The sequence below is a fragment of the Tamandua tetradactyla genome, chromosome 4, assembly GCF_023851605.1.
Source record: "Tamandua tetradactyla isolate mTamTet1 chromosome 4, mTamTet1.pri, whole genome shotgun sequence".
Taxonomy (NCBI): Eukaryota; Metazoa; Chordata; class Mammalia; order Pilosa; family Myrmecophagidae; genus Tamandua; species Tamandua tetradactyla.
Genome location: NC_135330.1, coordinates 184979468 through 184995036, shown reverse-complemented (window position 1 = coordinate 184995036; position 15569 = coordinate 184979468). Strand labels below are relative to the sequence as shown.

At 36.7% G+C, this 15569-nt stretch overlaps 1 protein-coding gene across 7 annotated transcripts in view; it reads left to right on the top strand.

The window, feature by feature from the left end:
- CPAP (centrosome assembly and centriole elongation protein) overlaps positions 1 to 15569 on the top strand; it is a 90668-nt gene that overhangs the window by 36030 nt on the left and 39069 nt on the right. For all 7 annotated transcript variants that reach the window (XR_013174746.1, XM_077158773.1, XM_077158770.1 and 4 more), the window contains exon 11: positions 4533 to 4617. Coding sequence is in view for 6 of the 7 variants with exons in the window: in XM_077158773.1 (XP_077014888.1) it covers positions 4533 to 4617 (85 nt within the window). In the remaining variant the exon portion in view is untranslated. The remainder of the gene's footprint in view (positions 1 to 4532; positions 4618 to 15569) is intronic.

Here is a 15569-nt window from a genome sequence, read left to right as displayed (position 1 = left end):
AGGTACACCACAGTAGGCAAATAATCTCAATTAAAACAGATCTTGTGAAGTCTTTGCAGAGATCCACATGCAGATTGATCCTTCAGAGTCAAAAAGAGTCTTTCATTTATCTATAGAAACAAGTTACTATGTACCAGGTACATTTTAGGCACTGGACATACAGCAGTGAACAACAGACAAAATTCCTTGTTCTAATGAAACTGGTAATCTAGTGGTGGAGTAGCACTATAAATAAGGTGGATAAATAAAATATTTGGTGTGTGAGATAGTGACAAGAGCTAAGGAGAAAAAGACAAGGTAGGGAGTAACTGTTGGGGTGAGGGATGTTACAGTGTTAGAGAAGATGGCTAGGGAGGCCCTGTTGATGTGGTATTTGAATAATGCCTGGAAATAAGCGAGCAAGTAAGGTGTGTTGATATCTGTGTGAAAAGGAAATACCAGATAGGAAGTCTGGGAGGCAGCAGTCTATCTCCTGTGTCTGAGGAAGAACAAGGAGGCTGATCTAGCTGGAGCAGAGTAAGTGGAGAAGACTGTAGGAGATGAAATCAGAGATGTAATAGAGGGTGCAAGTGTGCAGATCATGTTGGGCCTTAATAGATGACTGCAAGCACTTTGAGCAAGATAGGAGCCATTGGAAGTCTGTGAAGAAAGGAGTGGTCTAATCCTTTATTTCAGTAACTTCACCTGATATCTGTTAATAGACTTGCGACTAGACTTAAAGGAAATGTGTTGGTTTGTTAAAGCTGCCAGAGTACAATATACCAGAAATGGAATGGATTTTTTTTTTTATTAATTAACGGAAAAAAAGAAATTAACCCAACATTTAGAAATCATACCATTCTACATATGCAATCAGTAATTCTTAACATCATCACATAGATGCATGATCATCGTTTCTTAGTACATTTGCATCGGTTTAGAGGAACTAGCAACACAACAGAAAAAGATATGGAATGTTAATATAGAGAAAAAAATAAAAGTAATAATAATAGTAAAAAAAAAAAAAAAAAGACAAACAACCAGACAGACAAAAACAAAAAACAAAACAAAAAAAAAACCCTATAGCTCAGATGCAGCTTCATTCAGTGTTTTAACATGATTACTTTACAATTAGGTATTATTGTGCTGTCCATTTTTGAGTTTTTGTATCTAGTCCTGTTGCACAGTCTGTATCCCTTTGGCTCCAATTACCCATTATCTTACCCTGTTTAAATATTCTTTTTTTTTTTCTTACATGGGCAGGCACACGGGAATCGAACCCGGGTCCTCGGGCATGGCAGGCAAGCATTCTTACCTGCTGAGCCACCGTGGCCCGCCTAATGGAATGGATTTTATAAAGGGGATTTGTTATGTTGCAAGTTTATAGTTCTAAGGCCATAAAAATGTCCAGTCTAAGGCATCCAGAGAAAGATATCTTGACTTAAGAAAGGGCCAATGATGTTTGGGGTTTCTGTGTCAACTGGGACAGCACATGGCAATGTCTCCTAGCTTTCTCTCCCGGCTTCTTCAAACGGCTTTCCCTGAGGCTTTTATTCTGCATCTTTAGACATCTCTCTCTGTTTTGGTGCTAAAGCTTTTTCCAAAATGGTTCCCTCTTAAAGACTTTAGTAAGTGACCCACCTTGAATGGGTGAAGACATATCTTCATGGAAACTACCCAAATAAAAGTTCCCACCCATGATTGGGTGGGTCATATCTCTATGGAAATAACTTAGTCAAAAAGACCCTATCCAATAATATTGACTGAGGATTAAAGAACATGGGTTTTCTGGGGTCTCAACAGTCCTAAACCAGCACAGATGATATGGACAGAACTAAGAACAGCAGTTAGGGGACTATTGCAAAAATTCAGACCAAAGATGATACTGGCCTAGGCCAGGGTAGCAGCAGTGGAGGTGTTGAAAGTGGACAGGGTATGTTGGACCGGATGATATGGGGGTAACAACGGAAAAGGAGCCCAGGAGAGCTTCCAAGTTCAGTTTAGGTTTTGGCCTAATGGAGTTTCCATTTTTCATAAGAGACCATAAGAAGAGAGCATGTTTTTAGGGGTTGTGGATATTAAGAGCTAAGGTTTGAAAGAGGCAGGTTTGAAATGCCTAGCAGTCATCAAGTATAAATAAGTCAGCCAGGTAGTTGTGCAAATATCAAGAAAAGTTCAGCATGGAGATAAACACTGGGGGGCCATAAGAATAGGTAGTAAAGCATAGGCCTGAGAGATCACCAAGACTCTGAGTGTGGATGGTGAAGAGATATGGTTATGAGTCAATTAGAAGATGGGGAGACGAGGAGGAACCAGTAAAGAGAGTGCAGAAGAAGCAGCCAGAGAGATCTGAAAAAAAATTAGACAAGTATGTGGTCCTAAATACTGAGTAAAGAAAATATACCAAGGAGGTAAGGTATCAGCAAGCAGTATCAAGTGCTGCTAAGTAAGATGAAGACTGAAAACTGGCCATTGGATTCAGGCAGACATCCTTTATGACCTTGATAAGATCCATTTCTTTGAACTGTTGAAGATGATAGCTTGATAGAACTGGGCTTAAGACTGAAGGAGGAGAAATTACAGAGTATAACAGCTAGTTGGAGTTGTTTTGCAGTAAATGGGGGAGTGACTGAAAGGGGAAGTATTTTATTTTTAGGATGGGAAGATTAACAGTTGTTTATGTATTGACAGGCTTGATTCAGTAGAGAGAAAAATATTGATGCAGGAGAAAGTGGAGAATTTGTAGAAACAACATCCTTGAGTGAGGGGGTTGGGATCTAGTGAATAAAGGTAGGATTTGGCTTTAGTGAAGAATGTGGACACTTAATCCCTAGTAATAGAAGCTAGAACATAAAAATAGATTCAGTTGCTGTAATAGCTTTTGGGAAATTAAAGCAGTTTTGAGAATTGCTTTAACTTTCCAGTGACCTAGGAAGCTATCATTAGCTGAGAATAAGGATGGAGAGGGAGTTGGCAGGAGTTTGAGGAATGGGAGGTGTGAAACAGCTGTCCAAGAGAGTGAAAAAGCAGATAGTCTGGGGAAATGAAATCTGATTCTTGGCTGCATTGGAGCCTACTTGAGGATGGAGATTATAAATATAAAATGAGAATTGTTTGTATTGTTTTTTTCTTGTTCACCTTTTGGGTGTAGGCCCAGAAGTGGCAGTTATATTTTAGCAGAGATGTGCAAATCCAGGTGAAAACCAGAATGAGAGAGGCGCATAGAAATTGACAACATACAACAAGAGGACTGCAATGAACCATGAATTTAAACTGCTAAGAAGGGCATAAGGATTCAAGGGTTTTAGGCATACAGAAAATATCTGGATGAATGAACTCTAAGACCCTGAGGTTGTGAAGTGTTACTGGAATTAGGGTATTAGAGGATGGAATAGAAAGATAGAATATGGTAGGCAGAAATTGGGAATCTCACCTTCCCCAAAATATTTTATTCTGAAAGCTCCCCAAAATAGAGAAAAGTTGAAAAAAATAGTACAATGGATACCTGCATACCCACCACCTTGATTCGACCGCTGTTAACATTCTGCCATATTTGGATATGCTTTCTGCTAAACCATTAATTGCAGAAATCATGACATCTCATTCATAAATACCTTAGTGTTTTATTTAATGGCATTGACTCTTTGAAGGGAGTAGACTAATCAGTGGAATGCTTTAAAGTTGGTATTTCTGTGACATTACATTTACTGATAATGACAAAGTCTAGAGTGTGCCCACTGGGTGTAGAGCCGAGGTGGGATAGAGTACAAAATCATTAGGGGAAGAGTAAGTCAAGAAACTGAGAATTACCATCTAGTAGCAGAAATAATGACAGTAATAGAGAAGGGAGAGAATGAAGAGCAAGCCAATATGTAAACATTTGTAATGATAAAGGAGGGTGGAGGTTATGGCAAAAGGAAGGGTAAATGATGAGTGAGTATGAATACATGAGATGCAAAGTTGGAGCAGAGGAAGATATAGTCTAGAGGGAAAGAAATTTGTTTGGAATTGGTGATGGAGAACAAAGAGAAATCATTTGAGAAGGATGCCATGGTAAGCTTATTCTCAGGGGAAAGCTAGGGTCCATTTAGACTTTGTTAGAGCAAGAACACAAAGGAAATGTTCAAGAGGAGGTTACAGTTCAAGGGGGTTTGTCTGATGTTTGCCCATGCATTCTATTGAGGCCTGGTCAACGGAAGTCCTGGGCCTATACTTTGGTTAATCTATTGTCAGTATTAGAATATTGCCTGTTATATCCTAAGTATATCCTAATGAATATTCTTCGAAAGGAATATATATATATATATATATATATATATATACACACACACACACACATAACACAGTTCATTCCTACAAAATAACTTTTTTTTTTTTGGCCTATGATAGGATTAGAAATTTTAGTAGGTATTTAATAGTGATAAATGAAAACAACATGAATAAATGAACTTAAAACATTCTCATCATTAGCTAAGTGCTTTAAAATTTCATTCATTGCACTAATATGTAGACTAACACTTATTTTATATTCAAAGTTACCTCTCCTTCTACAGAACCCATCAGTTCGATTTCAGAATCGTCAGATTTCTTCAGGAACCCAGGTAGAAAAATACAAGAAAAATTATTTGCCTACACAAGGTAAGAGGTTGCTCCTGATTTATTCTGAGTAAATATTTGAGGAATATAAAGACTAGAAAATTTACATCCAACTTAAGAAATATAACCCTGTCAATATAATTGAAGCTCCCTGCGTATTATACTCTCTTCCAGTTAATTTCTACTGTGTAGCATTCCATACTTTTTATTCTTTTACCACATTGTGTCCATAAATCAGTAGAGTATTGTTTCATACTGTATTTTATCCCTCTAGAATTTGCTTTTTTTCAATGTTGTAAGACTTACATTAATACTGGTAAATGCTAATTTATTCAGTTTAACAGCTATCTAGATTCCATTGTATGTCACAGTTTAATAATGTTCCTGTTGATGAACGTTTGGGTTTTTCCCAGTTTTTCACGATAATAAACAGGGCTGTCAAACATGTCTTTGATCATGTGCGTTTCTCTACAATACATAGCTAGAGTAGGATGCCAGTTTGTGTACTTGCAGGAGATTTTGCCTTTGCTCTGCCAAGTGGTTGTATCACTTTATTACAGTCAGCAGAATGTGCTCTTTGTACTTGCCAATATTTGGTGTGGTTGGTCATTAAAATTTTGGCCAATCAAATGGGTGTGCAGGGGTGGGTCAGTGTAATTTTAATATATATTTCCTCAGTTACTGATATGGTTTTGTTTGCCAGTTTGAATCTGTTGTGGACCCCAGAAAAGCCGAGTTCTTTCATCCTTATCCAAAGTTGCTGGGTGGTGGGAGCTTTTTGATTATTTCCATGGAGATGCAATCCACCTAGTTGTGGGTGGTAACTTTTGATTAGATGGTTTCCATGGAGATGGGTCTCCATCCATTCAAGGTGGGCTTGCTTACTGAAGCCCGTTAAGAAGGAACCATTTTGGAAAGAGTCATGAGAGCCCATGCAGCCAGAGACGGTTGGAGATAAAGAAAAACACCCCAGGAGGAGCTTCATAAAACAAGAAGCTTGGAGAGAAAGCTAGCAAATGTCGCCATGTTCGCCATGTGCCTTTCCAGTTGGGAGAGAAACCCTGAATGTCATTGAACCAAGGTATCTTTTCCTGGATGCCTTAGATGGAACGTTGCTATAGCTTGGTTTAATTTGGACATTTTCATGGCCTTAGAATATATAAACTTGCAACTTAATAAATTCCCTTTTTAAAAGCTGTTCATTTCTGGTGTATCGCATTTTGGCAGCTTGTAAACTAGAACATTGTGTGAGCATCTTTTTTATATTTAGTGTCTCTGTAGTCTTCTTTTATGAATTACCTGTTCATGTTCTTGGCCCATCTAAAATTTTGGAGCATGTGTGCATGTTTCTTCTTACTGAAGTTAATTATCTATTCTGGATAATGATCCTTTGTCTATTAAAAGCACTGCCAATATTTTCTCGCAAACTAGGTTTAGATTTTAGTTTTGTGTTTTTTACGTTCATGTTTTACATTTTAATATGAATTACTAATTTTTTACTTTATAGTTTTTGGCTGTTCATGACTAAGAGATCTTTCTCAGCCCTCTGGTCATAAATATACTGTTTTTTCTCTGAACTTTTTTTTTCATAACTACTGGAATTAAAAAATATATTTTCATGAAATAAGTTAAGTAAACAATAATAAAGCAAATACTTGAGTAACCACCACTTAGATAAATAGATTACCAACAGCTCAGAGTTGTCCCCTCCATGGTCATATTTATATTGCTTTGCTTTATTATTTAAACTCTTATAGATGCATCCATTAAAAAAAATACTAGGTTTACTTTTTGTGAACTTACTGTATGTATCCTTTTGTCTTTCACTAAATATTGTTTTTGAGATTGGTATGTTGATGAGTGCTGCTCTAGCTCAGCAATTTTCACTGCAATGTAGTACTCCATTTATGAATATATTACAATTTAATATTCTTCTGTTAGTAGTTTTTTTTTTTTAGTTTTGGGAGTTAAACAATGATGCTGTGAACATTCTTGTACACTTCTGGTGTATAGACATTGTTTTCTCTGGGTCATATACCTAGGAGTGAATTACTGGGTAATTGCTGTGAATATCTTTAACACTAATAGATTTTGTGACAGTATTTTCCAGCAAATCATTCCAGAGAATGATTTTATTCTCTCACCAGCCATGTAAGGTTTTGCTTTACTCTTTATCTTGCTGATATTTGATATCGTTGGACTTGAATTCTTGTCTGTCTGGTAAGGGTGTAATGGTATCTCATTTTAGCTTTGATTTGCATTTACTACTATGTTGATTGCCTTTATTTATGTTTATTAGCTATTTAGATTTCCTCTTTTGAGAAAAGCCTATACACACCTATTCTGGTCTTGTTCTTTATTGATTTGTCAAGAGGGTGTCTCATTACCCCCCTTCCTGAAATAGGCCTTTAAGAATTGCATGTGAGGCATATAACTAGGTGAATGAGCCTTATGGATAGTATTTGAATGAAATATCAGAAACAAGGACAAATATTATCATGCTTCACTCATACAGGTTAACCATAATATACAACTCAGAGAATTGAAGTCAAGAGCATGGGTTATCAGGTTGGGACATATTGTAAAGGTTCCTAGATTGTAAGCTCTTACAGCAGTCACATATATTTAGGAGTTTAACTAATACTTCTAAATTCTGAGATACCGAGCTGTTTGTATAAACCTGCTTATTCCCTGAAACTTTGGATAATTATATGCCACTTAAGACTCATAGAGCACTGAAGCTATAAAAGTCAGCATTACCCCATTCAGCAACTGTTTAAAAAGCTGAAAAACTTATTAGACTTCATCTAGAGATATGAAGCAGATCTGGATATGGCTAATGTAAAACAGAATACTGGATAAAGGATGATATGCCCCATATTTCAAACTTCAACCTCTGTGCAAGATCAAAGGGAGAGATGTTTATTTGGCATAAAATTTATGTTTTGGGTAGCACATAATCTATTTTAAGTGGTATGGTCACTTAATTTGAACACTGTAATTACATGGAATCTGGAATAGAGCATGAGATCTTGCTGGTTTGTATAGGTTGGTGTGATGCCCTGATATATCCCAGAGAAATTTGGGTAGAGAATAAAAAAATATTTGCAAACTCCCCTTGGGAGACTGGGGAAAAAGGACGAAATTTCAACTTCTCCTTCTGGAGAATTACTGTGTTATTATGAGCATTGGGGACAACCAATTCATTAGGCTGAGCCCTCAATCTTGGAGTTTGAACCGATGAAACTTATTCCTGCAAAGAGAAGCTAAGCCTACTGTTAATTATACCTAATAGTCAACCCCAGAGAACCTCTTTTGTTACTTAGAACAGAAGAAGTGGCCTCTGTCGCTAAACCAACTCGACAGGTGAACTCACTGCCCACCTCCCTATATGGGACACGATTCCCAGGGGTGTGAATCTCCCTGGCTTCATCAGACCTGACTCCCAGGGATGAGCCAGGGCCTGACATCATGGGAATGAGAAAGCCTTTGTGACCAAAAAGGGGAGGAGAGAAGTGAGACAAAGTAAAGTCCCAGTGGCTGAGAGATTTCAAACAGGGTTGAGAGGTTATCCTAGAGGTTATTCTTACACATTATATAGATATCCCTTTTTAGTTAATGGTGTATTGGAGTGGGTAGAGCGAAGTACCTGAAACTGTTGAACTGTGTTCCAGTAGCCTTAAATCTTGAAGATGACTGTATAGTCATATAGCTTTTACAATGTGACTGTGATTGTGAAAACCTTGTGTCTGATGTTCCTTTTATCCAGGGTATGGACAGATGAGTAAAAAAAACAAAAATAAGGATAAAAATAAATAATATTTATTTATAAATAAACCCAAAAAGGGTAAAAATTGGGTAGCTTGATATACCGTGGGTCAGTAAGAGTGGAGGGATAAGTAATATGTGATGTATGAGGGTTTTTTTCTTCTTTCTTTGGAGTGATGCAGATGTTCTAAAAATGATCATGGTGAAGAATACACAATTATGTGATGATATTATGAGCCACTGATTGTGTAATATGGTTGGATTGTATGTGTAGTATATTTCTCAATAAAAATATTTTAAAAATATATGAAGAGGGCAGGCCATGGTAGCACAGTGGCAGAGTTCTGCCATGCCAGAGACCTGGGTTCGATTCCCAGTGCCTGTCCATGCAAAAAAAAAAAAAAAAAAAAAAAAAACAAAATATATATATATATATATATATATGTTATATATATATAAAATATATGAAGCAAATAATAACAGATTTGATGGGAGTAATAGATGGTTCTACATTAATAGGAGACTTTAAAACACCACTTCCAATAATTGATAGAATATCTAGACAGAAGACCAATAGGGAAACAGAAAATGTGAATGATATGCTGAACCAACTAGACCTAAAAAACATATAGAGAACACCTCATCCAACAGCAATACATTGTTCTCTAGTGTACAAATGACAAATGACCTAATTTCCCAGGATAGACCATATCTTAAGTCACAAAACTAGTCTCAGTAAATTACAAAATATTGAAATCATACCATGTAGCTTCCCTGACCACAGTGGAATGAAACTAGAAATTAATAAAAGAGGGAGAAATGGAAAATTCACAAATGTGTGGAAATTAAACCATTGTTTAATTTAGTTTTATATAACCAAGGGGTTATAGAAGAAATTATAGTACCAATTCTACTTCATCAAAATTAAAACATCATAGGATTTTAGCATGAATGTAAAAGGACAAAATTTTATTGGGAGAAAATATTTGGAAACTACATATCCATCAAAGGTATAATATCCAGAATATATAAATAAATCCTTCAACTCAACAACAAAAATGACAAATGACCTAATTTTAAAATGGGCAAAAAACTTAAGTAGACATTTCTCCAAAGAAAATACACAATTGGCCATAATGCATATGTGAAGATGCTCAATGTCATTAGCCAAAAGGGAAATGCAAATCAAAACCACAATGAGATATCATTTCACGCTGAGTAAAACGTCTACTATTTTTTAAAAAAATGGAAAATTACAAGTGTTGGGAAGGATGTGGAGAAATAGAACACTCATTCATTGCTGATGAGAATGTAAAGTTATGCAGCCACTGGGAAAAATAGTTTGGCAGTTCCTCAGAAAGTTAAGTTTAGAATTACCATATGACCTGACACTCCCTCTCCTAAGTATATACTCTAAACAGTTAAAAGCAGGAACTTGAACAGATATTTTCATGCCAATTTTCATAGCAGCATTGTTTACAATTGGCAAAAGATGGAAGCAACCCAAGTATCCATCAGCTGATGAATGGATAAGCAAAATGTGATAGAAACCCACAATAGCATATTATTCAGCTGTAAAAAGGAATGCATTTCTGACACATATAACAACACGGATGAACCTTGATTCTAGGATAAAATAGTTTTTTTAAATCCACATGACAATAGAGTACGAATGGTAAACCCTAATGTAAACCATAGTTAGTGATACAATTATAAAAATGTACTTTCATCAGTCGTAACAAAAGTATCAATTTGTTATGCAATGCAAGCTATTAATAATAGGGTAGTATATGGAAACCCTATTTTTAATGCATGAATTTTTTGTAAACCTTCAGCTTCTCTAATAAAAAAATGGTTATTATGAACACTTCCTTTTTGAAATTAAAATCTCTTCAAAAAAAAGTTACATGTATGCAAATATCTTCTCCCATCCTATGACTTGTCTTGAAAGAATCTTTTGATACACTAAAATTCTTATTTTAATATAAAGTTCAGTTTTTCCCTTTATGAGTAGTGTCTCTTGTCCTGATTCTTTCCCCATTCCAAAGTCATAAAGATACCCTCATTTATTTCCTCCTAAAATTTTTACTCTTGCTTTTGAATGGTCAGGAATTAATTTTTTTTAAATATATAAAATTTGAGATTGGTGCTTGATATACCATGGCAATTACCAATATCTAGCTGAAGCTTGCATAAAAGTAATATCCAGGATAGCCTCTCAACTATTTATAAAGTCTCTCAGCCACTGATTCCTTATTTTGTTTTAATTCTTTTTTTTTTTTTAACATGGGCAGGCACCGGGAATTGAACCTAGGTCTCTGGCATGGCAGGTGAGAACTCTGCCTGCTGAGCCACCATGGCCCACCTTGTTACATTTCTTTTACCCCTTTTGGTCAGGTAGGCATTGTTGATCCCACAGTGCCAGGACCACGCTTATCTCTGGGAGTCATGACCCACATTGCTAGGGAGACTTACATCTCTGGATATCATGTCCTTCGTAGTGAGGAGGATAATGATTTTCTTTGCAGAGCTGGGCTTAGAGAGAGGAGGACTACATCTGAGCAACAAAAGATGTTCTCTGGAAATAATTCTTAGACATAATTATATGTAAGCTTAGCTTCTCCGTTACAAGAATAAGTTTCATAAGAGTAAGCCTCAAGCTCAAGGGCTTGACCTATTATCTTGGGAGTCCTTAATGTCAGAGTGTTTCAGTTTGTTAATGCTGCTGGAAATGCAATATACCAGAAATGGCTTCCTTTTTTTTTTTTTTTTTATAAGTTTACAGTTCTAAAGCAATAAAATGTCCAAACCAAAGCATCCAGAAAAAATACCTTGACTCAAGAAAGGCCAGTGGTGTTTGGAACATCTGTCAGCTGGGATGGCATGTGGCTGGCACCTGCTGGTCCTTTGGCTTCTGGTTTCAAACAGCTTCCACAGGGGTGTTTTATTTCTGCATATACAAATGTTTCTGTGTTGGCTCTGAAGCTTTTTCTAAAATGGTTCCTTCTTAAAGGACTCCAGTAAGCAGATTAAGACCCAGCTTGAATGAGTGGAGACACATCTCCATGGAAACTACCTAATCAAAAGGTCCCACCACCCACAATTGGGTGGGTCATAGCTCCGTGGGAGCATCTTAATCAGAAGGATCCCACTCAAACAATAGGCCTGCCTTCACAAGATTGGTTTAGGATAAAGAATATGGCTTTTCTGGGGTGTATAACAGCTTCAAACCAGCACTGAAAATATCAGGGATTTCCCAGGTGGGAAGTTTAATATTCCATATTTTTTCTCCAGTCCCTCAGTGTACTTTGCCAGTACTTTTTAATTATCTGCCCAACATATTTTGGAATGTATCCGGGTATTACACTTAAGCTATACAGAATTGCAAAACTTCGTTCCCAATTCTAGGCTCCATGTATTTGGGTTGTTTAATTGATCTGGCCAGATAGGTTAAGTTAGATTATGTGCTACACAATCTACAAAACCTAAATACAGAAAATTTCAGTTTTGAGCATTACAGACCTCTCTTCCTTTGGTCTCATAGAGTAGGTAAAGGTTTAAAATACAGGCATTATCATCCTTAATACTGTATGTGTTTGTGAAGTTGCTGGAATGCAGTATACCTGAAATCAAATGGCTTTCAAAAAGGGAATTTAATAAGTTACAAGTTTACAATTCTAGTGTCAAGAAAATGACCAAACTAAGGCACCAACAAGGGGTTACCTTCATTCAAGAAAGTCTGTTGCCATCCAGAATGCTGCTGTCAGCTGGGAAGGCATGTGGCTGGCATCTGCTGGTCCCTTTCTCCTGGGCTCCATTGTTTTCAGACTCTTTTCCTGAGGGGGTTCCTCACTTGGCAACTGTGGGTCTTCACTTAGCTCCTCTGGGACACAACTCTGGATTCTGGCTTGCTTAGAATCTTATGGGAAGGCACAGGGCAACATCTGCTGGACTCTGCATCCAAATGTTGGAATTTCATGTTGGCTGTGTCAGCTGTGAAGCAACTGTTCTCTAAGTATCTGAATCAGCTCAGCTCTGAGCTCTCACCAAAATGTCTTCTAAAGGACTCCAGTATAATAATCAAGGCCCACGTGGAATGGGTGGAGTCACAACTCCATCTAATCAAAAGATCACACCCACAACTGGGCGTGCCATATCTCTGTGGAGAGAATCTAATCAAAAGGGTTTCTACCCTTCAGTATCGAATGAGGATTAAAAGAAATGACTGCCCCCACAAGATTGGATCAGGAAAGAAAACATGGCTTTTCTCGGGTACATAAAACTTTCAAACCAGCATACCCTTGTATTCCGACACCTGTATCCTGACCAGATCAGATTCATTCTATCTCTAATTGAAGTCTGGTATTGGTATCTCTGTTTTGGCTTCTTTAACAGTTGCTGTATGTTGGAATCCTGACTTTCAGAGCTGCAGAACTCGAGCTGAGACTTAGATACCCAAAGTTTCAGGGAAATACCTGGTTATACACATAGAACACGTCTCAGAATTTTAAAATAACACTTAAAGCTCAGGAATAAATGTGACTGCTGTAAGGGCTTACAGTCTAGGCTCCAATTTTCTTATGAGCATTTTCTAAAAGAGACCATACAATATTGGTCCTTTTGTTTCTGGCTTATTTTATTCAACATAATGTCCTCATTGTTCATTCACCTTGTTGCATGCCTCATGATTTCATTCTTTTAAGTAGCCACACAATATTCCATCATATGTCTACACCACAGTTCACCCTTCTGCCTCTCAGTCAATACACTGTTCAGCCATCTCCATCCATGGGGTGTCATGTATTATGTAACCATAAACATTAGTGTGGAAAAGTTTATTCGAATCCCTGCTTTCAGTTCTTTTGAGTATTTTTCCCAGTAACAGGGTTGCCTAATCCTATGGTGACCATATATTTAGCCTCCTGTGGATGCATTGCATTATCTTCCAGAGCAGCTACCCCATGGTGCTACTCTACTAACATTGAATAGTGGGTATACCTCTCTCTCCACATTTCTATGGCACTTGAATATTTCTGTTCATTCATTTTAAATGTTCAGATTTTGTGGAGATATGTTCATATAGCATGTATTCTATCTAAAATAATTGATGTTTCACAGTATCCTCACTTAGTTGTATGATCATCATCACTGTCAATTTTGGACAATTTTCATTGTTCCAAGGGAAAAAAAATTAGGCACACCCACACCAAAGAGAGAAATCTGAAACACCCCTCAATTCTTGTCTCACCCCAATTATTTACTCCTAGTATTGTTGTGGTACTAGTTATGTATTCCTTTTAAATGTAGACCATAGCATGCAATAAGTAGTTTTTCCCACATACCCCTATATTGTTAACTCTTTGTACAAGTGTCATACCTTTGAAGTGGTTCATGCAAGAACTTATTTATTATTTATCATGCTAACTGATAAGGTACATGGCTCTAAACAACCCCTTCCAAACATACTCACCTTCAATATGGCACTATTACTTATAAACCCACTAATGAACTACCATCACCTCTATCCAATCCTATGCTTTTAAGTTCAGTCTCATTAGTCTGTACATGCTAGGTACCCTTCCCGACTTCTTTAGTTCCTGTCTAATCTTTATGTTTCCTATCTTCTACATTTTAAGACTCTGAGTTTACATTTTCCAGGGGCTTCAGATTAATGAAATCATACGGTGTCTTTCCTTTTCTGTCAGTCTTATTTTGCTCAGCATTATGTCCTCAGGGTTGATCCATGTTGTCATTTGTTTCAAGACCTCATTCCCTCTTACAGCTGCATATATTCCATCTCATGTACATACCACATTTTGTTTATCCATTTACCTGTTGATAGGCACTTGGATTGTTTCCATCTTTTGGCAGTTGTGAATAATCCCTCTGTGAACATTGGTGCACAAATGTCTGTTTATGTCACTGCTTTTAGCTCTTCTGGGTATATACTGAGTATTGGTATTCCTGGGTTATAGGGCAACTTGATACTTAGTTTTCTGAAGAACCGCCAAATTGTCTTCCACCGCTGTAGCATTATACATTCCCACCAACAGTGAATAAGTGTTCCCATTTCTCTACATTCTCTTTAACATTTGTAGTTTCCTGTTTGTTTAATGGAAGCCATTGTTGCAGGTGTGAGCTGATATCTCATTGGGTTTTGATTTGCATTTCCCTAATAGCTAATGAAGGTGAACATCTTCTCATGTACTTTTCAGCCATTTGCATTTCTTCCTCAGAAAAATGTCTGTTCATATCTTTTGCCCATTTTATAATTGGATTGTTTGTTTTTTGTTGTTGCCTTGTATGATTTCTATATATATAGTGGGTTTCAAACCCTTATCAGTTATACGGTTTCCAAATATGTTCTCCCATTGAGTTGGCTGTCTCTTCATTTTTTTGACAAAACTCTTCAAGGCAAAAAGCATCTGATTTTGAGGTGTTCTCATTTATCTGTTTTTTCTATTGTTGCTTGTGCTTTAGTGTAAAATTGAAGAAGCTATGTACTGTTACTAGGTCTTGAAGATGTTTCACTATATTTTCTTCTAGAAGTTTTATGGTAGTGGATTTTATATTTAGGTCTTTGATCCACTTTGAATTAATTTTTGGTCAAGGTGTGAAGGGTGGGGTCCTCTTTCATTCCTTTGGCTATGGATATCTAGTGCTCCCTGCCCCATTTGTTGAAAAGACTATTCTGACCCAGATCTGGGGGTCTCCTTCTAAATTCTCAATTTGATTCCATTGATCAATATTTCTCTCTTTTATAACTTTTGAAAAGTGACTGTGTGATTGCAAAAACCTTGTTCTGATGCTCCTTTTAGCTACAGTATGGACAGATGAGTAAAAAATATGGATTAAAAAATAATGGGGGGAACAAATGTTAAAATAAATTGGGTAGAGGGAAATACTAGTGGTCAGTGAGAGGGAGGGGTAAGGGGTATGGTGTGTATGAGTTTTTTCTTTTAATTTCTTTTTCTGGAGTGATGTAAATGTTTTGAGAAAGGATCATGGTGATGAATATACAACTATTTGATGATATCGTGCGCCATTGATTACACACCAAGTATGTAGTGTTCATAAGTTAAGAATGTTCGTGTTGTATGTTGATTGGTTTTATTAATAAAAATAAAAATATATATATATGTATATATGTTTATCTTTATGGCAGTACCATGCTATGTTGACCACTGTGGCTTTATAATAAGCTTTATAACCAGGAAGTGTAAGGC